The sequence below is a fragment of the Nicotiana tabacum genome, chromosome 13, assembly GCF_000715075.1.
Source record: "Nicotiana tabacum cultivar K326 chromosome 13, ASM71507v2, whole genome shotgun sequence".
Classification (NCBI taxonomy): Eukaryota; Viridiplantae; Streptophyta; class Magnoliopsida; order Solanales; family Solanaceae; genus Nicotiana; species Nicotiana tabacum.
Genome location: NC_134092.1, coordinates 118,635,473 through 118,661,905, shown reverse-complemented (window position 1 = coordinate 118,661,905; position 26,433 = coordinate 118,635,473). Strand labels below are relative to the sequence as shown.

The 26,433-nt window shown below is 36.9% G+C and overlaps 1 protein-coding gene and 1 pseudogene across 10 annotated transcripts; one reads left to right on the top strand and one right to left on the bottom strand.

Moving 5' to 3' along the window:
- The first annotated feature begins 11,778 nt into the window (after positions 1-11,778).
- Positions 11,779-25,942, top strand: LOC107823736 (uncharacterized). 10 transcript variants are annotated; one of them, XM_075228398.1, is made up of 5 exons: positions 20,058-20,419; positions 22,020-22,134; positions 24,462-24,534; positions 24,670-24,757; positions 25,702-25,942. In XM_075228398.1, exons 1-4 carry the CDS (start codon positions 20,417-20,419, stop codon positions 24,755-24,757), a joined length of 279 nt encoding a protein of 92 aa, XP_075084499.1. In that variant the 5' UTR covers positions 20,058-20,416; the 3' UTR covers positions 25,702-25,942. The 10 variants fall into 10 exon arrangements, 6 of the variants coding, with proteins under 6 accessions (XP_075084497.1, XP_016505908.1, XP_075084499.1 ...); XM_075228397.1 differs by having other exon boundaries at positions 24,459-24,534; XM_075228400.1 differs by having other exon boundaries at positions 20,059-20,419; positions 22,041-22,134.
- On the bottom strand, positions 12,564-15,902 carry LOC107823735 (iron-sulfur assembly protein IscA-like 1, mitochondrial; annotated as a pseudogene).
- Positions 25,943-26,433: the final 491 nt, after the last annotated feature.

Here is a 26,433-nt window from a genome sequence, read left to right as displayed (position 1 = left end):
ATGGAAATTATTGCTCATGATCTATCGGAGCGAGTCACCCTACCCAGGGAAGGTTTTACATATGTTTACACGTATCCCTTTACTTTGGGTGCGTTCTCTTTGAGCGAAGAGCTTGACTCCGTGATTGCGGAGTTTGCCTCCGCTATCAAGTATGTTTGGCAAAAGTAAGTCCTTCTGTGTGGAGGACGGTTGCTTGCCTTCGGCGTTTGTGCCAGGAAACTAGAGAGGAACTAACCTTAGCTCATATGATGAATCTTTAATCTTCCGCAGGGGAATGATAAACCTCTACAAGCGTGGCCACCAAGCTTTGTTATCTAGCATGGATGATGACAACGACAGTGGGTGGATAGAACAGTTCGTCGCAGTTGCAACCAATGATATCATTCCGGCAAACGCTTCATCCTTTCCGGCCGCTTGGAACCGCACTCGTAATCTCTTTGTTTAGTATTTTCTTTTACTAAATATTTTTCTATAGCCGTATTGATCCTCCATATTTCATTTATTTCAGCAACTCGATGGATCCCACCGGTGATTGAAGGTTTGGACCAGTGGGTACAAAAGATCTTGGACGTTACGACGCTCGAGACTCACTTGTGGAAAGAACTGGCCCCTAAATACGGGTGGAAGGCCAAGAATCATGTTAATTCAAACTCATCTTATTTCAATTTTTTATGTGAAGAACATAATTGATCCCTTCTAACCCATCTATGAAATTAGGTTTACCCGCGAGCTCTATTGCTATTCCCGAGGAGGATGTCTTGGCTGATCCTGTTGATGCAGCGAAGCTGCTTCAGAAGGCGCTTACTCAAACAGGTGGCTCCGGGCCTGCTTCGAGAGCAAATATTTCTTTACGGAGTCCCTAGCTAGAATACAAACAACCAAAGAGAAGACGCTCCTCTGCAGCCGGGAAAAATAATAAGAGGGCGAGGACCGATGCCCCCGAGTCATCGCCGGTAGCGATGGTGGCTGGCCCTCTTTCTGGGCCGGTCATAGGCACCGTGAAAATTGACGATGATAAAGAAGCTAGTGATGAATGAGCTTCTTTACATAGAAGGCGACGATCCTCATCGTCTCAACAGGATGCTCAACCTGTTGAGAGAGTTACACCAACCGAGGACGACGCCTTGGCACTTTGGGGAGAATTTGATTTGGTAGATAATGTCAACTCCCATTTTTGGGCCCCAATTGTTGTGTCCCATACTGCGGGGCTGAGTACTGGACCCTTGCTGTCTTTGGTTGGCGAGCATCCAACAACCATCACTACATTTGATGCAGTTACTTCTCACTCTTCAATTCTATCAGCTTCATCTCTATCTTCACCAACACCAGCAACTGCTACATCACTTCCATCTTCATCCATGCTTCCACCAGCAATTGTTACATCACCTCCACCTGCCGCACCTGACCATGAAGAAGGTGTTCCTCTTCTACAGTACCTAGTTCATGGGAATTTAGGGCAAAATTATGCTGCCTCTTCTGAAGATTGATAAGTGGGATTTTGACTACTTATTAGCACCTTTTAGCTTTTATTTTTGTCTAAGAGCATTGAATTGCGTTCCCTAAACTAATGAAATGTGCATAAATGCAGGAATATTGGAAGTTGAACTCCCGAGATGAAATCCAGCTAAAAGTGGAGTAGTCCGAGCACAAGGCAACAATAGGGTACAAAAGCATGCAAAGTGCGGTCCACAGAATGAATTCTGCGACCGCAGAAGAAATTTCGATCCGTAGAATTCCATCTGTAGCCACAACCAAAGAATGAAAACCCAACAGACTTTTTAGCAAATTACGGACCGCACTTAAATTGTGCGGCCGCAAAAGAAGGACTTGAGACAAGATCAGAGAGATGACAAAAAGACAAAATCCAGAGCTTCATGGAATTGCGGTCCGCACAAGACTTGTGCTGCCGCAAAAGACTGTCTCGCGGCCGCAATTATACTATTGCGGACCGCAGAAGACGGCCTTGCGGTCGCAGCATCAAATCTGCGGACCGCATAAATATTGCCTCAACCCTAGCTCCTGCCAGATGAAGAATTGTGCGGACCGCACATGGAATTGTGCGGCCGTAGAATCTTCCGAAAGGCATTTTTGTCCGAAATTTCCAGCCTTGTATAAATAGACAAGTTTCATAAGATTAAGTCAAGTTTTTGACATCAGCAAGTTCTATAGCTGTTTTTCTTTGCCTCTTTTGGAAGTTTTCTATATTTTGGTATATTTTACTATATATTTTATCATTTTAACTTTACATTATGAGTTTAATTAATATTTCTTTTTCTCTTTCTTCAATTTCAAGCATGAGTAGCTAGATTTTTACTAGGGCTGTGACCCAACCCTAGTGTGTTCACCTAAGAGCAATTAAATTAGTGCTTATTTATGATTGGGTATTTATTATTTAACCTAGTTCATGCTTTAATTTGTGGAATTAATGGTTACAAGCATTAGTTCATGCCTATTTGACTTTGTCTCTACTTGAGAAAGAAAGACTTAGTCTAGGAAAACTTGGCTAATAAGGAATTGGGTCAATCGAGAGAATGATTAACCCAATTAAAGGGTTCAACCTAGAGATAGTAATAACCCGACTTGAGCTTTTATCAACTGTATTGTGTGATACCCATTTGGTCTTGTGAAAGCCAAATTGAGCAAAATCATTCTCTGACTGAGAGGTATTGAGTGGGTAATTGAGAGTTGATAGCTATAATATACCCCGATCAACAAAACAAACATCAAGGTTTTTATTCCATTAGGCAAACACCTAGGTAATGGTCACATCCCTAGGCTTTTACCTATTTGAAAAACATCAAAAACAATTATCTTAGTCTTATTTCTCTATTTTGCAATCTTTAGTTTTAAATTAGAAACAGAAACAAAACCCTTTCTTGTGGAAGCACAAATTAAGATAATTCAATTTCACGTATCAGAATATATACTCATAACTCCCATATAGCTCTATGTGGATTCGATCCCGACTCTTCATAGGGTTACTATAATTGCAATCGACCGTTTCATACCTTGTTTTGAGGTGTACATTTGAGCGCAATTAAAAAATCCACAAAGGATGAGGGACATTATTCTTTCGGTCTCTACCGAATGCAACCTGTTATCCTAGCCGGTGGAGCTTGCTAATTATCTGAAGCCTTTGGCTTCAAAGAAAGATTGGGAAAAGATTCAAGCACTCTCGGGAGAGTGTTTGTTGAACAATGTCATGCACAACGCCACAACGATACATTCCTTTCTTCCTTTATTACTTCTTTTATTTTTGAAGTGTGAACATATCGTGAATTTTACCCTTCTTACTTTGTAGACCAACTTTCTTGCTTCCGAGGGCCTTCTGAGGTTGATTCGTGAAAAAGAAGAGATTACCTTCCCACGGTATCAGCTTTTGGCAGAGCATGAGCAACATGTCGCTTGCCTTTCGGAACTGGAAGCCAAAGCCGCTGAGGCTATTGTATTGGAGGCTCATTTACGGAAAAGTGAGCAAGAAGTGGTAACCCTTAGCCAAGAAATTGGCCCGCTGAGGGTTAGATTTGATGAAGCCAGGGCCAAATGGGTTGAAGTCCATAGCGTTGTTCTTACTGCAACCGAATGTGAGGCTGCCTCTGCTGAAAGAGTGATTAACTTAGAGGCAACCTTGAACTCCAAAATTGAAGAGCTTGCTGCTGTGGAGGAAAACACGCCCATCTGGAAGAGCAGTACATGAAAACTATTGAGCACAATAGGATTTTTAGTTCAACTATATGCGACCTTGATGTCAGCTCAAATCTGCTAGGTCCGCCAGGAAAAACCTTTCTGCCGAGGTAACCCAACTCAAAGAAGAACTCAAGCACCGAGTGGCTTCCCTCGTTGTTGAAAAGACTTATACCATGTACAACATGAGGAGAAAAACCTTGGAAGAGGCCAAATATGATGTCATTGATTTTGATGCCGAAATTGCTAAGGCCCGCGAGCTTGAGTTAGTTGCTAAAGGTGGAATCCCATCGAGGTTTGATATACCTGGTCCTTCTGGTTCTGGTTCCGAGATTTCGAGAACTGAAGAAAAATCAGAGGATGATGATTCCAAAAGCCAAACTGGTGAAAATGTTGAGCCATCATTGGGTCCGTCTACTTCTCCCGGGGGCGCGGGCACTTCTCTTCCTCCTGGTTCCGGAGATACTACAGTTTAGCTTTTCTTTTCTTTTTCCAATTCTCGTACTTGTGCCATTTTGACATGTTTTATTAAATAAAAACATTTTTTTGCTCAAGTATTATTTGAGTCTTCTTTTCGTTAGAATATTCATGCAAGTCTTTAATCTTTGCATTTTCTTTAAGAGATTTACGCGAACTTTTTTGCGTCTTATTATGTGAAACTTTTGGGTGTATTCTCCCCGAAAGCATTTTTGGCTCTGGGTATCAGCCCTTTTTCGTGAGGGCTTTGATAAGTATTTGCACAAGTTTACTTTTTGCGTCCTTTCGTATACAACTTCGAGTGTATTTTTTTCCCGATGGTATTTTTGATTCCGGTCATAAATTCTTCCAGAGCCAACCCTTTAACGTGAGGGTTTTTATAAGAGAGGGCCCTCTTATGTTTACGATGCTCTTGAAGAGGACGTCTCCTGTTTATTATGGCACTAGCATTTGAAGTACTTGTTTAAATTTCAAATGACAAAGTCAATTCGTCGTTCAGACAAGAAACAAGATAAAAACAAAAGGATTTCATTTTATTTCTTCTCTTTTCAAAATATACATAAGCATTTACTATGCTAAAAAGAAATTGCCATTACTTGTGGCTAACTTGTAAAACTTGTTTCTACGGGGCTGGTCACGCAATCCCCGGTCCCGATGATGTAATTATATTTCTGGTTTTTCTTTTCCCGGCCGACGTGGCGGTCATTGTTGTCGTTTTCTCATATCATCTCCCCAGTGTTCGAATGCGAAGAATGTGAATTGGAACACTAAAAGTATTGTATCTTCGATGATTCCACTAATGTATTGCTAGATATTCCTTAACTTGGTAACACACTTTATTCCTCTTAAGAACTTATGCTATATATCTAACAACCCTCTAGTAGTTTGTGCTCGTGAACGATCGGGTAACCTTTGCTCAATAGCAAACTTAACTTCCCGGTGGGAATTTTCTATAGAGCAAAAGATTATCTAACCATCCCCAAGTGGATCTTTGCTTGTGTGCCTTGCTATTAAAGGTCTTATTGATGCTGTCTTCGTAGTATGCTTTCTATTGTTGCCTCGTTAAAAACCTTGCCAGAAAAATCCAATTGGGACAAAAACTGAACAAAGGGAAAAAGAGTGCAGCACATACTTTCTCATCGGATAATGTTCATCAGCAATAATATCTTTTGATGTCTAGGAAAACCATCCTGATTATATTCGATCCTTACTTTTGATTCGTACCGGTTGTGGACATCCGCCCAGGTCATTACTTGAAACTCGAGTAAGCTTTCCTTCAATTTTCAGGAAGAGTTTGAACTCCTCGGATTCAATCCCTTGGTGAACGCCTCAACCGCCCATTCATCCGGGACAACCGGGAGCAACACTCTCTCCTTTTGGAATCGGATAACGAATTCACGTAGCAACTTGAACTCTCCTTGCGCTATTCTGAATATGTCGGATTTTCGGGCTTGTACTTTTCTTGCCCTGGCATGAGCCTTGATGAAAGAATCCGCAAGCATTTCAAAGGAATCTACGGAATGCTTGGGTAATAGCGAATACCATATCCAGGCTCTCCTCGTGAGGGTTTCTCCAAATTTCTTCAGCAACACAAATTCAATTTCGTGCGGAGCTAAATCATTTCCCTTTATCGTCGTTGTGTAGGTGGTAATATACCACGGGGGTCTGAAGTTTCGTCATACTTTGGTACTTCAGGCATTTTGAACCGCTTCGGGATTAAATCAAAAGATATTATTGCTGATGAACATTATCCGATCAGAAAGTATGTGCTGCACTTTTTTTCCCTTCGTTCAGTTTTTATCCCAATTGGATTTTTCTGGCAAGGTTTTTAACGAGGCAACAATAGAAAGTATACTACGAAGACAACATCAATAAGACCTTTAATAGCAAGGCACACAAGCAAAAATCCACTCAGGGATGGTTAGATAATCTTTTGCTCTATAGCAAATTTTCACCGGAAGTTAAGTTTGCTATTGAGCAAAGGTTACCCGATCGTTCACGAGCACAAACCACTAGAGGGTTGTTAAATAGCCCTTCGCTCTATAGCATAAGTTCCTAAGGGGAATTAAAGTGTGTTACCAAGTTAAGGATTATCTAGCAATACATTAGTGGAATCTTCGAAGATACAAGACTTCCATTGTTCCAATTCGCACTCTTCGCATTCAAACACTGGGGGGAATGATATGAGGAAACGGAAACAATGACTGCCATGTCGACCGAGAACCAAAAAACTGGAAATATAATTACATCATCGGGATCTGGGATTGTGCGGCCATCCCCGTAGAAATAAGTTGTACAAGTTAGCCACAAGTAATGGCAATTTCTTTTCAGCATAGCAAATGCTTATGTATCTTTTGAAAATAGAAGGAATAAAATGAAATTCTTTTGTTTTTATCTTGTTTCTTGTCTAAATGATGAATTAACTTTGTCATTTGAAAGTTAAACAAATACTTCAAATGCTAGTGCCATAATGAACAGGAGGCGTCCTCTTCAAGAGCACCGTAAACATAAGTGGGCCCTCTCTTATAAAAACCTTCACATTAAAGGGTTGGTTCCGGAAGAATTTATGTCCGAAATCAAAAATGCCATCGGGAAAAAATTACACTCAAAGCCGTATATGAAAGGACGCAAAAAGTAAACTTGCGCAAATACTTATCAAAGCTCTCACGGAAAAGGGCTGATACCCAGATCCAAAAATACTTTAGGGAGAATACACCCAAAAGTTTCACATAATAAGACGCAAAAAAGTTCGCGCAAAATTCTTAAAGAAAATGCAAAGATTAAAGACTTACTTGAATATTCTAACGAAAAGAAGAATCAAAAAATACTTGAGCAAAAGATGTTTTTATTTACAAAAACATGTCAAAATGGCACAAGTACGAGAATTGGAAAAAGAAAAGAAAAGCTAAATTGTAGTGTCTCCGGAACCAAGAGGAAGAGAAGTGTCGCGCCCCCGGGAGAAGTAGACAGACCCATAGTTGGCTCAACATTTTCACCAGTTTGGCCTTCGGCATCATCATCCTCCGATTCTTCTTCAGTTCTCGAAAACTCGAAACCAGAACCAGAAGGATCAGGTACATCAAACCTCGCTGGGAGTCCACCTTTAGCAGCTGGCTCAAGATCGCGGGCCTTAGCAATTTCGACATCAAAATTAATGACACCAGCTTTAGCCTCTTCAAAGGTTTTTCTCCTCATGCTATACATGGCGTAAGTCTTTTCAACAATGAGGGAAGCCACTGGGTGCTTGAGTTCTTATTTGAGTTGGGTTACCTCGACAGAAAGGTTTTCCTGGGCGGACCTAGCAGATTTGAGGCTGACATTAAGGTCATAGGCAGTTGAACTAAAAAGCCTATTATGCTCGATAGTTTTCCTGTACTTCTCTTCCAGCTGGGCGTGTTTTTCCCCCACAGCAGCAGGCTCTTCAATTTTAGAGTTCAAGACTGCCTCTAAGTTAATCACTCTTTCATCGGAGGCAACTTCATGTTCGGTTGCAACAAGAACAACGATATGAACTTCAACCCATTTGGCCCTGGCTTCGTCAAATCTAACCCTCAGCAGACCAATTTCTTGGCTAAGGGTACCACTTCTTGCTCACTTTGCCGCAAACGATCCTCCAATAGAACAACCTCAGTGGCTTTGGCTACCAGTTCTGAAAGGCGAGCGACATGTTGCTCCTGCTCTGCCAAAAGCTGATCACGTGCGGAGGTAATCTCTTCCTTTTCATGAATCAACCTCTGAAGGCCCTCCTCGAAAGCAAGAAAGTTGGCCTACAAAGTAAGAAGGATAAAATTGAGGATATGTTCACACTCAAAAATAGAAGAAGTAATGAAGGAAGAAAGGAACGTACCGCTGCGGCGTTATGCATGGCATTGTTAACAAACACTCTCCCGAGAGTACTTGAATCTTTTCCTAGTCTTTCTCTAAAGCCAAAGGCTTTAGATAATTAGCAAGCTCCACCGGCTGGGATAGCAGGTTGTATCCGGTAGAGACCAAAAGAATAATGTTCCTCCTCCTTTGTGGATCTTCAGAAAGGGCAGCATAATTTAGCCCCAAATTCCCATGAACGAGAGACTGTGGAAGAGGAACATCTCTTCATGGTCAGGTACGGCCGGTGGAGGTAATGTAGCAATTTCTGGTGGAAGGATGGATGAAGAAGGAAGTGATGTAGCAGTTTCTAGCGTTGGTGAAGATAGAGATGAAGCTGATGGAGTTGAAGAGTGAGAAGCAGCTGCATCAAATGCAGTGCTGGTTGTTGGATGCTCATCAGCTAAAAATGGCAAGGGTCCGGTACTCAGTCCCGCATTACTGGACACAACAATTGGGACCCAAAAACTGGAGTTGACATTATCTGCCAAATCAAATTCTTCACAAAGTGACGATGCATCGTCCTCGGTTAGTGTAACTCTCTCAATAGGTTGAGCATCTTGTTGAGACGATGAAGATCGTTGCCTTCTATGTAAAGAAGCTCCCTCATCACTAGCTTCTTCATCGTCGTCGATCGTCACGGTATCTATGACCGGCCCAAAAGAAGGGCCAGTCACCATCACTACCGGGGATGACTCGGGGGCATTGGTCCTCGCCATCTTATTCTTTTCCCCAGCTGCAAAGGAGCGTCTTCTCTTTGGTTGTTTGTCTTCCAGCCGGGGACTCCATAAAGAAACATTTGCTTTCGAAGCAAGCCTGAAGCCACATGTTCGAGTAAGCGCCTCCTGAAGTAGCCTCGTCGCATCAGCAGGATCAGCCAAGACATTCTCCTCGATAATAGCAACAGAGCCCGCGGGTAAACCTAATTTCATAGACGGGTTAGAAAGGATCAATCAAGTTCTTCACATGAAAAATTGAAACAAGATGAGTTTGAATTACCATGATTATTGGCCTTCCACCCATATTTAGGGGCCAGTTCTTTCCACAAGCGAGTAACGTCCAAGATCTTTTGTACCCACCGGTCCAAACCTTTAATCACCGGTGGGATCCATCGAGTTGCTGAAACAAATGAAAGATGGAGAATCAATACGGCTATAGAAAAATATTTAGTAAAAGGAAATACTAAACAAAGAGCTTTCGAGTGCGGTTCCAAGCGACCGGAAAGGATGAAGCTGTTGCCGGAATGATGTCGTTGGTGAAAAATACAATGAACCATTCCATCCACCCATGGTCATTATCATCATCCATGCTAGACAACAAAGCATGATGTCCACGCTTGCAGAGGTTTATCATTCCCCTGCAGAAGATTTTGGGAGAATAAAGATTCATCATATGAGCTAAGGTTAGCTCCTCTCCAGTTTCCTGGCACAAACGCCGAAGGCAAGCAACCGTCCTCCAAACAGAAGGACTCACTTGTGCCAAACACACTTGGTAGCGGAGGCAAAAATCCGCAATCACGGAGTCAAGCTCTCCGCTCAAAAAGAACTTACCCAAAGTAAAGGGATACGTATAAACATATGTAAAACCCTCTTTGGGTAGGGTGACTCGCTCCGATAGATCAGGAGCAATAATTTCCAAGTCATGGCAGCGACAATCTTCCTTCATAGCAGGAATGCTCGAAGGACGTATGGAAGAAGAATACCTACTAACGGCCCATGTACGAGAGTTGGCAGTGGGGAATTTCTCTTCGATGTCTTTTGTGATAATGAGACTTCTAGGGATGATAAAGCCCACTGTTGGAGGAGCAGAGTCCTCGGCCTTATTCTTGCTTTTTGAGAAATCGGTACGTTTTGAGGAAGAAGCCAATGTAGGAAAGAAGGAAAGGGTCTTTCGTTTGAAGAGAATTAGAGAAAAGATGAAGAGCAATATGCAAGTTTGATAAAGGAAGCTTGAAAAATTATGAAGTATACGGAAGGAAGTTGATACGTATAAGTAAAATTTTGGCAGCTAAATTCATGGCCATGATTAGCTCGATAATCGGCAAAGGTTGTGCTGAATCGTAGGACGACGCGTGTTCGGGGCATTAAATGCGGAGAGACATACGTCTAATCAATCGTTAGAAGCCTTCAGAGGAAATGATAGTAATTTCCGCCAAAAGAGTGTTTCTACCAACTTTCCGGTAACACAAAGTTCTGTCACCAGAAAGCATGGGGACTATCTGTATAGGGTTAAATATGCTCTGACATGTGGTCGTCCGCGAAAGGGACGCGTGGAACCCAAGATGGGGGTGGCTAAAAACCAAAGGCACCTGTTTCGTTTGTCACCAGGAAGAATAATGCTCATAAAGATGTGATAAATGCTCTTCTCCCGGTAGCATTTAATAGAGAATATTCATAGCATTAAGAGCAGTTATCCGTTACAAGGAATTTGACATTTATGTTCACCGTTATATCTTCATCAATGCCCCTCATAATTGACATTAAAGAAGGGCACGACCCTAGGACCTTCTTCATAGCTATAAATAGTTAGCTCAGTTGTCATTGTAAGGGACACAAATTTTCTGACAAACTTACGCTATATTCTATACAAAGCTCAATCCAATCTTATCTTCTTATTTCTTGATTTCTTTGTTGTTGTGCCCGGAAATTCCGTTTTCGGAATTGTTGCTTCTGTTGTTTCGTCTATATCCTAAGGCTAAGTATTGCGTAACTCTTCAATTATTTATTTATTTCAGGATCAAATTAATTTACTTATCTAGAAACCACGTATAAATTCAACTGTACCATTTTACGGATAAACATAGACACTTATACTAGTTCGTAAAGTTCAATAATGCCACATAAGCTCAGTCATTCCTGTCAAGCAGGTGAGAAACACATATCATAATCATTACAAGGAGGTGTTTAAAATACTCTATTTGGATGTGTACAAGTGCTTAAATGAAACTTCACAAAATAGAGGGACCGGAATATCAAAACGGTACAAGTACAAGTGTCTATTCTTAAGAACAAGATCATATCTTTCAATGAATTATCACTGAATTCCAAAATGGAATAATATATCCTTTTCGAGAATATGTTTTTCGGATCTTAGATAAATTTGGATTTCTAAAAAGGAATTGTAAGAATATGAATCTTTATTATTCTTTTAATGAGGCTAAGTTGTATTCAAAAAGTACTTTTCATGTACCCAACAAATAGTCTGTGCGTTATGGTTTGCCTTGCGGACGGGTCCTAAAATATGTATATACATTTAATAAGATCAGACTCGTCTTTAAATATTTCAAATATATTTACACTAGATTCTAGGATCGTCTCTGGTGATGGTGTGGGGAATAAGAAAAGAAATTGTGAAAGCAAAACTTTCTTGATTGAAATGTGTAAGGGTCACTTTCACATAATCTAAAATTAATATATTGCCTCTGGTTGAACAGTCTTGGACACAAGAATTAGGTGGCCAAAACGGATGTGCAAAAGCATGAACAAAACAAATAAGAGAAACTCACCGCTTCAAAAAATAATAGCCGACAATATATATATTTATATACATATAATATATATATATATATTTTATACAGATTTTGACTGGCGAATATAATTAATTTCGGTTTGTATTTTGCCCCGTAGGCCACGGGAATGTATAAGTACTAGCTAGGTAGCTAACAATCTGTCGTGACTTTTTATATAGGTGAACAAACTAGCATTTTTTCCAACACGGCAAAATGACATCTTAGTTTGGATCCATCTATCAATAGTTACGAAAGGTATAACCAATAACCACCAACAAAATCCTACGATCTTTTCTCTTATATAATTTTTTTCTTTTAGCAGAAACTCTTGTTGTTTCTTTTGTCTTTTATGCTCAATTTTGAATCTTCACATACTATAAATGGCCCCCTTTCGATTGTAATAAATTCATTAGAATTTTTTTGGAGAACATTATGAAGTACGTGAAGCTTTACAAGTTCCATGGAAGCCAAGAAGACGAGTCGTCGTCAAGTATTGACAAGAATGAGTTAGCAGATGATAAGCAGATGGTGAAAAGATTCAAAGCAGCCATGCAAAAGGTGATTTTAAAATTCGAGTCGAAGAAATCTCAAGGTAAAAATCCTAATAAATGTTGAATCATGTGATCATTTCATCTAAAAATTTAAGCTATGATTTGGTATATATTTATTTATATTGGTCGCATGCTTTATTACAGTGTAATGTATGCTTTATCCATATTCAGTTATGCATATGAAAGAGTTGAAACTTTAAGTTACTCATTCAAATACCAAAATTTATAGTCTAAGCAGTGAGAGTTTTCAACGCAACAGGTCGAAGTTGATTTGATTCTCACCGTTTTCTTTCTCCTTCACCCGTCCTCTCTTGTACGTAGTAGAATTTAAAAATTATGAAAAAGATTACTAATTCAAAATTGATGCGTCCATAAAGCTTCAAACAAACATCGAGTTATTGTTTGTCGTTAATTTGTTCTTTTTGTTTGGTCTAATGACTCTTACATGCAACAATTGTTCGAACCGAAATCCTTCACAATGATTGCAAAGAGGAACCAATTTAAATTCCCAAATAATAACTAATGAAAAAAGAAAATTTGATTATTTACAACATCTACTGCAGCAACTAATACATTCATCAACTCATATTATTGGGGTGAAGAAACAGCGTTACAATATGTACACAAGAAAAGAAGATTTTAAAAAAGGTGGAATAAAAAATAACAAAACCCTTTGTTTCAGACCATTAACTCGTTTATTTGTCACTCCAGGCTATATACTCACACTTCTAAGTGTATATATAACGTATATCATATTGATTTGCCACGCAACTTAGCAGCTTCTGAGCTAGTTGTTGTCATGAAAGATTCTCCACAACCGCATTGTCCAGTTGCATTTGGATTGATAAATATAAACTCAGATCTGCTTATGATAAAAAAGATGTCAGATTATAGGATTTAATGATGTTTATGAGACACATATAAGGATTAACCAGGTTCGTAAACAGCAACAGCAACATTGGAATGTAAATGGGTGCTGCAACTAAGTGCCACTAGAATTTAAGCACTTAAGTACAGTGGAACGGTTACACAAGGACAAAGATACTAGGAATCGAGCAAGAACTAAATGATTTTTTTTATGCTCATCACAAGTTTGCTTTTGGGATTTTGCTTTAGAATAGAAATAAGATCTTTTGGTCTGGGCCTCAGATGATATCATTAAACAAAAACCTGCAAAAGACAGAATGCTCTCCTCGTAAAAGTTATGAAATTCATCCCAATCCACCTCAAAACCATCTTCATCATTAGCCAAAATGCCATCTCTTACAAACTAGAAACTGAATCCTATGACCAAGATATGAACTGACCATCAAAACAGGACAACAGCCAACCGAAGAGTAACCATTTTTCAAAGTCTGCCTTCACCCTTCAGATTAGCCAGTTCATCACTATCAGAACTCAGAATAAGATTAGAAGTTTGCTACATGTTCAATTTTTCTAATCAAAATATAAAGTTCATATTCCTACTTACGTTCTAAAATGCATGGAAATGAAGCAATGGGATTGAGGTGTTTGATCTGCCATGGCAATTAAAAAAAGCACATGCTGTTGGGCTAGGGGTTTCAAGATGGGATAGAGACAAGGAGGCCAAAATGTGTCCATCCACTAGGCAAACCACCACCAAAGTTTATTTGAGGGAAGCAAGGGCATTACTTTACTGGAGAAAAAAGGAAAGAAATGAGTATAGTGAATCCTCAATCATTTTTTTGATGAAAAGGTAGAGAATGAAGTCGTTATCATTTGAAGCATATTTTCTTATCTTCCTCCAAGGGAATCACAGATACTAAGATAGATAAGAGAATGTAAAGATTATATTTGTATTAAGAGAATGAGGCTTCAAATGGCAAAGAAAAGATTGAACAAAAGCTAGAAACCACAAACGAAAGATCAAATCACGTAATTGCTACATTTCATTACACCTTCTTATTCCTTGAAGCAAAGTCCCTAAAAGGACATGATAGGTTAGTTTAAAGAATTCAACAAGACTAGTCGCAAAAGTCATAGGGATTAAAAAAACTACTAAATTTAAGTCAACTTCAATAAATAAAGCATCTTGAAAGCTTCTGAAGAAAAACTAATGGAGGGTTGTCTCTGCAGGGGAAAAGAAAAAAGGCAGCAGTTGACTTCCAGCCTTTTAAACATCACAGTTATGTCACAACTGTACTGGAAAACTAACAACATTAACTTGCTTTATTTTAACTCATATAGATACTTAATGTCGTGATGTGAGAAGGTACAAGAAAAAATGGGATATTAAACTTGATTTAATTTTAGCTTATTATCTTATAGTGATACTTAATGTTGTGACTTGACAGCTCGGAGAATAATTAAGCTTAAAAGATCGATCATAAGAAAAAGGTTATGATTGCAACGGTAGTAGCCATGAATAGAAGACATAATATGGCAATACTAGTAGGATATAAAATGGAAATACCATCTCATACCTGAGCTTATCATCAACAAAATCCATCTCTGTACCTAGGACGTGCATAAGAGCCTTTGGATCAATCAGTATCTTCACGCCCTTGTCCTCAACTAACTCATCAAATTTTCCTTTATCATCTGTACAATCCAAGGTCATTTTAGAAATCAATAAAAACATGAGAGAAGAAATTTCATAGATGTTTTTTTTTATTTCTTTAACAAATTTCACTGATGGTACATCAGTTATTAATCTTTATAATAGGCAAGCTCTAAAGAAAATTAATTATGATTAGTCAAAATGGCAGAATAATATGTAGGGACATGCTTGCACAAATCGGTAGAACTAGCTATATGCAAATGTTGCTAGCATGATATTGAAACTTCAAGCACAAAATAAATAAAGACTGCTGTTGTTAACTACAAAAAACTTTCTGTGTGCCTGCACGCACACATTTGATTTGCTTGCTTTCAGCCGAGGGTCTACCGGAAACATACTCTCTACCTGCACAAGGTAGGGGTCAGGCTGTGCACTCTCTACCCTCCCAAAGCCCAATTGTGGGGTTACATTGGGTATGTTGTTGTTGTTGCACGTACACATTTGATGAGTGATATATTCTACTGACTTAACTCAGCGTGACAAACTTCAAACTATCAGTAGACCAATTATACACTAAATGCAGCTCAAATTATGACGGAAAGCGATGCAAGACATTCCTTATTCAGCAGATTCAGATAATTAACAGTTAGCACATTATAAAAGACGCCTCCGAGAATGGCAAAAGAGTTAGAAATATGGTATTCATTTTCCAAAGCTTTTTTTTTGGGGGAATCAAAATTCATTTTCCAAAACCAAAATCATCAGTTCAAAAATGTTAGGCAAGTTTGGGGAAGAAGTCTTAGATTATACAAATGAGCAGCAGTAAGCTGGTTGAAAGAAATTTTTTTCCAATATAAGTAACAGTATACAAATCTTTCCTATATTTAAAATGATCATGGGTCATAATATTAAATTATTTTTAACCTGGATGTAATATATAATCTATTGCAAATGTCCTCCATTAATCTGGGTTTAAGATCAATTATACTCTTCAAACCTCAAACAGGAAATTATAATTGACATTAGCTTAAAAAGAAGATCGTTAACCAATTTGATAGATGGGGGAAACCTGCCTAATTGAGGGTATAAGATAAGCCGTTACAGCCGCGAGATTTGACGCCAAGCTTAAGGAAAGAACGCTGACGCTGCTCTAACAGCTGCCGTATTCTCGACGCCGCAGCTTCTGTCAAAGTTAACACTTGCTTTTTCATTTTTGCTATTTCTCAGCTCTACCGGCTTACAGTAGAAGAAGAAAAGGTGACCTTCATTTGCAATTTACTGTAATTGATTCGGCTTGACCCGAATGGGAGTCCATGGGTTGTTATGAAATGGATCGCTGGGCCTTGATAATCATTGGTTTGGCCTTTTGGGCTTGGTTGAATTGAGTTTAAACGTAAAAATAATGAATAATTAACCCAAATAGTCGTCCAGCCAATCGCTTAAACTAAAAATAGCCAGTGAAGGTATAATATATGCATAATTTATGCATTATATATATAATTATGTCTAATCAATGTATAAACTATGTATATGGCTAGAAAAAGTAAACAATAAATATGGATGGCTATTTGTGTAAAGATCCCAAAAATAATATGAGTTAGCCAGTTTTCGAATTGGTAATTAAAAAATAGCCACAATTTATGCAAAGATAAAAATCTGGACAAAAATACACAAGCTGAAATACGGAGAGTTCTAGCATAATATGCTAGATTGTGGAGCTCCTGCTTGTAAACTTCTAGCATATTATGTTGAAACTCCAGCACATTATGATGGAATCTCATATGTAAAAAGTTTGCACTCTAGCATATTATGGTGGAATTTTCTGTATTTTAAGGGTATTTTTGCTATGATTTTAATTTTACTTGAAAAAATGGCTATATTTCGATTACTTTTAAGACCGTGGCCAATTTTTAGTTATCAATTGTAAATCACACTATTTTTAATTTTTCTCGGCTTAAAAAAAAATAGGTCCTTATCAAATAACATGTTAACTTCGTGGATAGTCATTTATATTACATTTATTATAATACTACTATTTTTTATAACTAAAAAGTTCACTCAATTTTTTCTAAATAGTAAGAAAATCAGTAAACTATTTTTTATAGCAAAAAGCCACTCAAGTTTGTACTTAGTATTCCAAAAGTCACGGGGAAACAAATGAGACATTACTAGGTTGATGGTAGGGGTGTTCAAAATCGAATCAAAACCGAAAATCGAAGCGAAACCGAAGCTTAATGGCTTATTGGTATCGGGTTAACGGTTTAACGGACGGGGAACGGATTGAAATTTTTTTATTAACGGCTTATCGGTTTGGGGGCGGATTATTCAATTTTCTTAACGGATAATCTGTTAACCCGTTATATATATATATATATATATATATATATATATATATATATATCAAAAACCTTCCACTTCTTCCAGTACTTTATCTCTAAGTTCTAACGCCTAATTCCTAAATAATCAGAACCCTAACGCCTAAACTTCAACCAGCAGCCACCAGCAGAATTATGGTTCTCTTTATTCGACCATAATTCAACTAGCTTCAGTAGAAATTCAACCAGCACTCCAGCAGCCATCCGCAGTACTCTATCTCGTCGACTTCCAGGCTTCCAACACTCTATCTTAGTGCCCTAGTATGAAGAGCAAGCTCATATTTTTGCTTTTTAAAATTGTAAATATGGATCCAGCACAGCCTTTGTGTTGATTATTAATATATTGTTAATGAACAAGAAACAAAGGGAAGGACCGCACGTTTATTATAATTTTGCTTCGTTTGTGCTATGAATAAATTAATAAAAGCTTAGATACCATTATATTTAATGAGCTAAACTATTGAAATTGTTCCTTTGCATCTAAACCCAGGCAATCACATAGTTATCTCAATGAAATTTGATATCCTTGTATGATCCATGTTATAGCTAACAAGAGTTATAGTGACATATCCATTAGAACTATTTTTTCCTTAATTACATCATATCATAGTCTTGCTTTGGGATGTAATGTAGACTACAATGTGTTCTGCTTTTTTCACTCTATACCACATGACACACTACATCATTCTTATGTAGGCGTTATCATACATGTATGTCTCGACTCATTGTGTAATTTTATATTCTGAATTTGTATGCTAGGCGGTCAACAAATAATTAATGCACGCAATATAGATCGAATTAGGCCGATAAATCGCCCGATAAGAGCTAAACCGATACCAATCCGCCCGATATCTTATCAGGTGGCTAGCGGATTAATACATTTAAAAGCCGATAACCGTTAAGAGTAATTAACCGCCCAATCCGCCCGATAAGCAGCCCTAGCTGATGGGCATGAGTTGGTTGAGATTCGAAGAAAAGTAGTATTTGAAGTTGAAAAGGGGTTTACCAAGTTAAAGTCTTATTAGTGAAAACTTAAAAGAACTCTTAAAATTTATTTTTCAAACATTTGATCATCAGTGGCGGAGCCAGAATCTTCATCAAGAAGTGTCAAAATATAAAAAATATATACATCAAAAAGTTTAGGGGAGTCAACATATAGTAAATATACATTAAACAAAAATATTTATGTAGCAATACAATATAATTTTCCGGCGAATGAGTGTCGATTGACCTCCCTTGACTAAATGTGGCTCCGCCACCGTTGATCATATATTTCAATTTTTCAAGTATAACAAATTCGGCCTAAGGCGACACTTATTTTAAATAACACTTGAAAGCGTTGCTAAAGGTATCCACGGTAACACTTCTATCTATGTGGCCTTTATTACGGGCTTTTGGCAACGGTTACTAAGCAACGCTTCTAAAACGTTCTCTCTTAATAGAAATGGCACATCGCTTAAGCGTTGCCAAAATCATATAACATGGGGACGATCTCATTTGTTTTTTTTAAGATTAAGACATATGAATCTGAATACACGTCTGAATATTAAGATGTGTATTAAAATTAAGACATCTGAATCTGAATACACATATGAATGTTAAGTTGTGTATTAAGATCTAAATACTAAATGATAAAGATTGTTTGATATTTTAACATATGAATGTATAAAATTTATGTTTATTTGAAAATCAATAAACATAAAATTTAAATAAAATACTAATTAATCTAATATTCCATCACTAAAATATATAGCTTTTTAAAATATGATAGTTGCTGGCGGTGATGGCTAACAGTAGTGCTTGTGAATGTCGACTAAAAGCGGTGGATGATGATAAATTTAGTTGATGGTGGTAGTTTTGGGGTAGTAGCTAGTGGTGATTAGTAGTGGTAGCTATTATAATTGAGGATGGTGATGGTGGGTAGTGATAGTTAATAATGGCGGATGATGGTGGGGGTAGTTGTGATTGAGAAAGATGGTGGTGGGTGGTGGTAGTTTATAATGGTGATGGGGTGGTTAGTTGTGGTAGTTGAGGTGGATGGGTATTGGTTGTCGTTGAAAATAATAGTGGTGGGAGTGGTGGGGATGGTGGGTGGTGACAGTCGACAATGATAGCTGCTATGATTGAGGATGATGGTGGTGGTGAATGGCATGGTGCTAGTTTATAATGGCAGGCGGTGACGACAGTTAATAATGAACATGGATGATAGCATCTTAATGAAATTAAGTCTATGTTATAGATTTTAATGATACAGACCTATTCAGACCCATTAAGTGGTTGTGAAATAAAAAAAATAAATATACTTAACGATTAAGATCTGAACAATTAAGATTAAGATTTTAAAAACAAACGACTTAATATCTGAGATGTGAATGATTAAGATTTATACCTCTATTAAGTGCAAACAAATACTGACATATACTACTACGCTTTACAAGTAATGTCCTTTGTATTGCTAAAAGCAACATAGTAGACGCGCAGTCTAAGCTAGCGTTTGGCCATATATTCCCAAATTTATTCTGAAAAATCTGGTTTTGATGAAGTTTGGTTTGAAGATGAAAATGTGTTTGGACATCTGTTTTGGGTGAAGTTTGGTTTGAAAAAATATGAAACATGACTTATACCCACAAGTTCTAAAAACTATCACAAATATCCAACAATACAATTATCAATAACATTCATTATATTATCGCAAACCATAGTCCTGAACATAAATAAATTTGATACAAAATTATCATTTTTATAATGAACTATATGATACACTATCAGATGACCGAGAAGACAAAGCAACATCGTTACAAAATAATAAATGGTGGGCTCTTTTATAAAATATAAAAGTTTGGGGTAATTTTTAAAAATATAATAGTAATATTTTGGCCTAAAACATTGAGCTGATTTTGTGATTTGTGATTTGGCATTTAGGATTTGGCCAAAATATAGACAAAATTTATGGCCAAATATATGTTTGCCAAATAAAATACAAATTTATTTTGACAAAATCTATGGCCAAACGGGACTTTAATATTCACCGAAATTTTGGCTAAAATTTCCCTCTTAAACTTTCCCACCCATAGTTGAGAAAAAAACCTCTCCCACCCATAGCAGCATCATAAAACAAAATTTTGGCTCAAACTATTCCCTCTTAAAACTTAAAAGTTAAAAAATAAGAATTCCACCCATAGCAGTTTTGTAAAACACACGCCTGTAGGAATCCCAAATTGATCTATCAAGCAAATTTCTCACTTGAAGGGTTAGGGCTTACTACCATTGTTTGAAATGTGGTTGCATGTTATTATTGACAAACCCAAATTAATCTGTCAAATAAAGATAGCTCGCTGATAAAATTATTAGAGTTAGGGCTCCATCAAAGAGTTAGGGCTTAAAACCGAAGCGCACAAATCAAGCATTGAAGTTTGCTGTTCAGTAAGCTGCGGTGATGGTGAGTTCTTCCTAGCCATGTTTTGCTTTGCTTCAGATGAGTTATTGAGTTTTTTCTGTGATTTTCTTATTTTTTTGAGCCTTTTAATCTTAGGCACGTATGAAATCACTCTCTAGCCTTTTTGTCTCTCAGGTACAGTAGTTTTTTTAACATCGGGTCAATTTTTGCCTATCTATGTATTCATTATATGATACTATAAGCTATGCCAACAATGTTCAAAAGCAAAGAAAGAAAAAAAAAAAGTTTATTTCTTGACAGAAAGAGAATGCTAATTTATAAAATTTGGAACTTCTTTTTATAAGGACGCGTACACTATCCTCTCTGGACCTCTATTTGTGGGATTACACTAGTTTTTTTTTTTTTTGGTTGTTGTTGTATGGATCTATAAAAATGAAGGTCTGCTTGTTAATTTTAGTTGTTCAATTTGAAATTTTGGTCAAAGACCTGTTGTGTTTTATCATGTTTAACTAGCTCCATTTCGTTCCAATGGTGGATAGACTCTAAAGTTTCTCTTTAATTAGATGTGGAGAATTGGGGAAAATATCATCTATGATGACTCTGTTGGTAGGAGACGTGCAATAAATCATTCAAGCTTTAGATATGTATTATGTTCAACTATTCGATGAATTAATGACATTTTTACTGGTGTTAGTAATATGCTTAGTCAAAATCTTAGAAAATGTGAAAACGAGAAAGAGAAATGGTAGTTTAGTGTTGAGGCTTAAGTTTTCATTGGTTAACTGAATTCCTATAGGTAACATACTTGTAATTTAATAGATAACTTCTCTCTATGATGAGTACACAATTATCTTAATTTAGATAATTCGTTAACTGAATTCTTATTGACAAGGAATTAAAAGGAACTCTTATAGCATCCAAGGATGGAGTGAGGGGCAGGACAATGTCTGTAATATGGCCATTATTTTGTCAAATGGAGTCCATCTCACATAAGCATAAGTATCTTTGCAAAGTGTAGATTTTGTTGACAATATTCTTTGGGACCCAAAAATATTGCATTGTGTGTTGGACATCATTTGCACAAGTTGTATCTCTTCTTTTACACCTAAGAGGTCAAGACTTTTTTGCCTATAAAAGGGAAGGCCATTAGTTCATTTTAGACATACCAACAAGACTTGTCTTCAATTCTTATTTCTTCCTTTCTTCCTTTATTAAGATTGTTTTGTATGAGAGTTAGCGTTGGGAAGCATTTGTGTGAACCCTTTCTTTGGAGTGATCTCGTGAGGTCATTCTCTTAGGGTATTTGGGATTAATTAGAGTGTTTACTCTAATTTTGTACTCTTATTGTAATAGTAAATTGCTCCTCTCCGCTTGTGGACGTAGGTCACTTTGACCGAACCATATTAAATTTGTGTCTTCTTTATCTACTTTAATTGTCGTTGTTATCAACTTCTATTGTCTTTGTTATTGCCATTATACCGTTGTTTGGCTATATTCCGCACTACCCGAGTTCCCGATCCTAACAAATTGGTATCAGAGCCGGATCTAACCGGGTTAGTTTTCAATAGCCAAAATGACTTTAACAAAGACCTATGTTGAGAAATTTGACCGAAGTGCAAATTTCGGAATATGGCAATTAAAGATGGAAGCTATGCTAATTCAGTATGGCTTAGACTTGGCGTTGCAAGGAAAGGAGAAGAAGCCGGATAAAATGACGGACGAGGAGTTTGCCATCATAGACAAAAAGGCAAAATCAGGTATCATTTTAAATCTCTCAAATGAGGTTTTACGTGAAGTTTCTGTAGAAACCACAGCTAAAGGCATGTGGGAAAAATTGAAAAACCTTATATATGAAGAGGACGGTAGAAAATAAACTTTACCTGAAGCAGAAGCTTTATACAATTCGTATGGGTGAAGGTACCTCTATTCTCTCTCATCTTGATACCTTTGATTCCATTCTTATGGATTTGAGTAATATAGATGCTGAAATTAAAGATGAGGATCAAGCCGTGTTACTGCTTTGTTCTCTACCCTCATCTTTTAAGCATATAAGAGATACTATGCTTTATGCAAAGGATAATATTTCTTATAAGGATATTAAATCTATCTTAAAATCAAAAGAACAGATAGATAGTGATATTACTGGGGAAGTTAGTGGAACTCAAGCGGAAGTTGGCTTGTTTGTTAGGGGCAAATTCGACTCCAATTCTAGATACAATAATTTAGAGTGTCGCTATTGTCATAAGAAAGGTCACAATATCTCTGAATGCTATAAACTGAAAAATAAAGAAAAGCACAAAGAAAAAAAAAATGAGCACAAAAATACTGACACCGCCGAAACTAGTGTAGCAACTGATGAGATTGAGGGAACTATATTTTTAGCAACTGAAACTAGTTTCAGATTAGACAATGAGTGGATTTTAGATTCCGGTTGTTCATATCATATGTGTCCTAGCGGGGACTTGTTTTCTACATATGATTCAGTTGTAGGTGGAGTTGTCCAATTGGGTAACAATGTTACTTGTAACGTTATTGGCAAAGGTACAATTCGGGTCAAAATGCACGATGATGTGGTGAGAACTCTCACCGATGTTAGATATGTTTCTGAGTTGAAGAAAAATCTCATCTTTCTAGGCACTTTAGAATTCCTTGGGTGCAAATTCACTGGTAAAGGTGGAGTTTTGAAAATTTTTCAAGGTGCTCGTTTGATCATGAAAGCACACAGATTTGGTTCGTTGTATACTTTATTGAGATCCACTGTTATAGGCCCTACTACAGTTTCGGTATCAGACAATTTGTCTGATTTTGATGGCATTAAATTTTGACATATGCCCATTGGGGATTTTGCGGAGAAGGTGGGGCAAATTTACTATATCATCCAAAATTAGGCCAAGGTGGAGATTTGTAATATGGCCATTATTTTGTCAAATGGAGTCCATCTCACATAAGTATAAGTATCTTTGCAAAGTGTAGACTTTGTTGGCTATATTCTTTGGGACCCAAAAATATTGCATTGTGTGTTGGACATCATTTGCACAAGTTGTATCTCTTCTTTTACACCTAAGAGGTAAAGATTTTTTTGCCTATAAAAGGGAAGGCCATTAATTCATTTTAGACACACCAACAAGACTTGTCTTCAATTCTTGTTTCTTTCTTTCTTCCTTTATTAAGAGTGTTTTGTATGAGAGTTAGTGTTGGGAAGCACTTGTGTGAACCCTTTCTTTGGAGTGATATTGTGAGGTTATTCTCTTAGGGTATTTGGGATTAATTAGAGTGTTTACTCTAATTTTGTACTCTCTTTTGTACTCTTATTGTTATAGTAAATTGTTCCTTTCCGCTTGTGGACGTAGGTCACTTTGACCGAACCACGTTAAATTTGTGTCTTCTTTATCTACTTTAGTTGTCGTTGTTATCAACTTCTATTGTCTTTGTTATTGCTATTATACCGTTGTTTGGCTATATTCCGCACTACTCGGGTTCCCGATGCTAACAATGTCATTGCACATGAAACCAATAGTTGCTGCGTCATTAATTATTCTAAAACTTTTATTAGTCTAGATTGCGTCTTAAAATATCTATTGCTAAGGTTCAAATTTGAAAAGCAACGTCTTTATGTAGCTGGTTCAGGTTTGAGATTTTCAGATTTAGTGACAATAATGCCAGTTTTTCTATTCGCTCATAAATAATATTGTTAAAGAATCAAGCTATCCAAATGCCCGCCAGATTAACGTGGTATTTTTTAACCTCTCTAATAAATAGAAGCATCACGTGCATCATATACATGTTTAGAACATCTAGGGGCTGTGTTCTTATTTTATATCTCAACAATGAACTCTAGATTCATTAAGATATCAAATTCATTTTATTAATTTTGGATATCTTTCTGGATCCGAAGTTCTCTTTCTCTGTAATTTATTCATCTTCTCTATTTCTTTCAGTTCCTCCCTTGAGTACCTAATATATCTTTAAAAGATAGTCGCTATCTTTGGAATTGATGTGCCTTAGAAAATATACAGAGATGACTACATTTTGTTTATTGAAGCAGTTCTTTATAGTTGGTTGTTTTTTGATAATCTGATAGCAGAGTTGAATGAGATGTGCACAGCTCTTATTATTTATATTGGGTCTGAACCATCATATGCACTGAATCCAGATTGGTAAGATAGTAAACTATCTTTGATTATTTTATTATATCGTATCTCTTCTTACTAGATCTTGATGTCTTATTGGGAGCAACTTCAAAAATATTTTGATATAATCTTGATGATTTGTATTCTTCCTTTTGTCTCCAGGGAAGGAGTGAGATCGACACGTACTCGGACAAATCTGACACTTTTTCATTCACTTAAAGCAACAGACTTTTGTTGTTTAGAAACTTAGGTAATACATTATTTGTTAAGCTACCTAAAGTAAATCAATTTAAATTATTCTAGAATCATATCATATGCATTTCGTACGGAAGGAATTAAACAGATCTAGTTTTTCAAATTTGAATTCCCAATGCTGCTTTCTTTTGCAGTCAATGCATGATAAACTTGCAATATATTGAAAGCGAGTATTTGAAATAATGTATCTAAGAATATCAAAAGTTATTTCTCTACTTGCTTTTTTATGTTGTTGGAATACACATTGATGCATCAATATTATGATCTTGCACTGAGTTCTTTCCAGTTCCACATAAAAGTGAACAAGAAGATTGACTATATAAGTTGTTACTGTAGTAAGCGAGAAGCTCTAATTTTCCAGTTGTCATTCATTACATTCATATTGGATCCATTTTTGCTGCTTCTTACCAAATTACATTGTTTCTTACTACTTTCATACATATTGCATCTTTCCGAAACTTATCTTTTACTATTTTCATTGAAAACTAAGTGCACACGTCTCACTATAGTCTGTACTGATGCAAAGGTGTTGGTTACAAATGTTGTACATTTGTTGATTAAATTAACGTCTTTGAGTCGTTGCTCTGTACAAGGTTTTCTTATGAATACCTTTAATATGAAGTGTGATCTTTTCTTACTATTCTCATTTTTATGTCTTTTTGTGCTTGAGTTTACATCTATAGTGCTATGTCTTTTAAGAAAAAAGCTAGAATGTCTTATTTCCATGTTGGATTAGGTTACCGTTCATGTCTCAGTGGGTTAACCCACTGATATTAACCGTGATTTTGCTATTTTTTCCTTCTGGTAGCAAGCTAGTTGATGATTTTCATTATCATTCAATTTGTATAAAAAAAGATATAGGCGAAATTTCATCAATTGAGTGCACTAGCATGCTATTGGTTTCTATCTAATATTTAGGTTCACTTTGAATATATGTAGGAACTTTTTGGCGATGCTCTGAAAATGGTGGCGAGAAGTCAATTTCATATGTTTGAAGTTATTGATCAAGACAATTGGACAATTGTGATGTTTATTAGCCATGATACTTAATGAATATGTTCAGTCTTGTAAACTATATTGCTAGAATGCACCTTGAAGTATTTGGCTTTGTTAGTTAATGTAATGTACACGAAATGTTTGTTTTTCGAGGTTCATTGCAATATATTTGATTTTTTTCTTATTTATTATTTTATTAGTGTGAGAGATCGTCATACTTAAGCAATTACCTGAAAATATTTAATAATATTCTATATGTTTTACATTCTTGACAAAATGGCCACTCTTGAAAAGTGTGGCCATAGGGTGCTAGCAAAGGTGTGGCTTGTAAAGTTAGAAAGGCAACGTTTTATAAGTGTTGCTCTGGGTAACAAAGGTCACACTTCAAAAGTGTGGCTATAAGATGGAAAAGAGTTGCCATAAGGGGTGTGCACAGAGCGTGGCCTTTGGTCACTGAAAAGTGTTGTCTTAGAGCAAAGGTTACGCCTGTATATGCTACTCCCTAAAAAGCGTTGCCTTAGGTTAAAAAGCGTTGCCTTTTATCAAAGGTTACACTTTTGACAGTTTTGGCCACACTTTTCTAGGGTGGTTAAATGCCTAAAATGCTGTAGTGAAATTAAAAAAAAAGGGTCAATTTGATAAGCAAACACTTATTAAAATAATCTTCAAATGTTA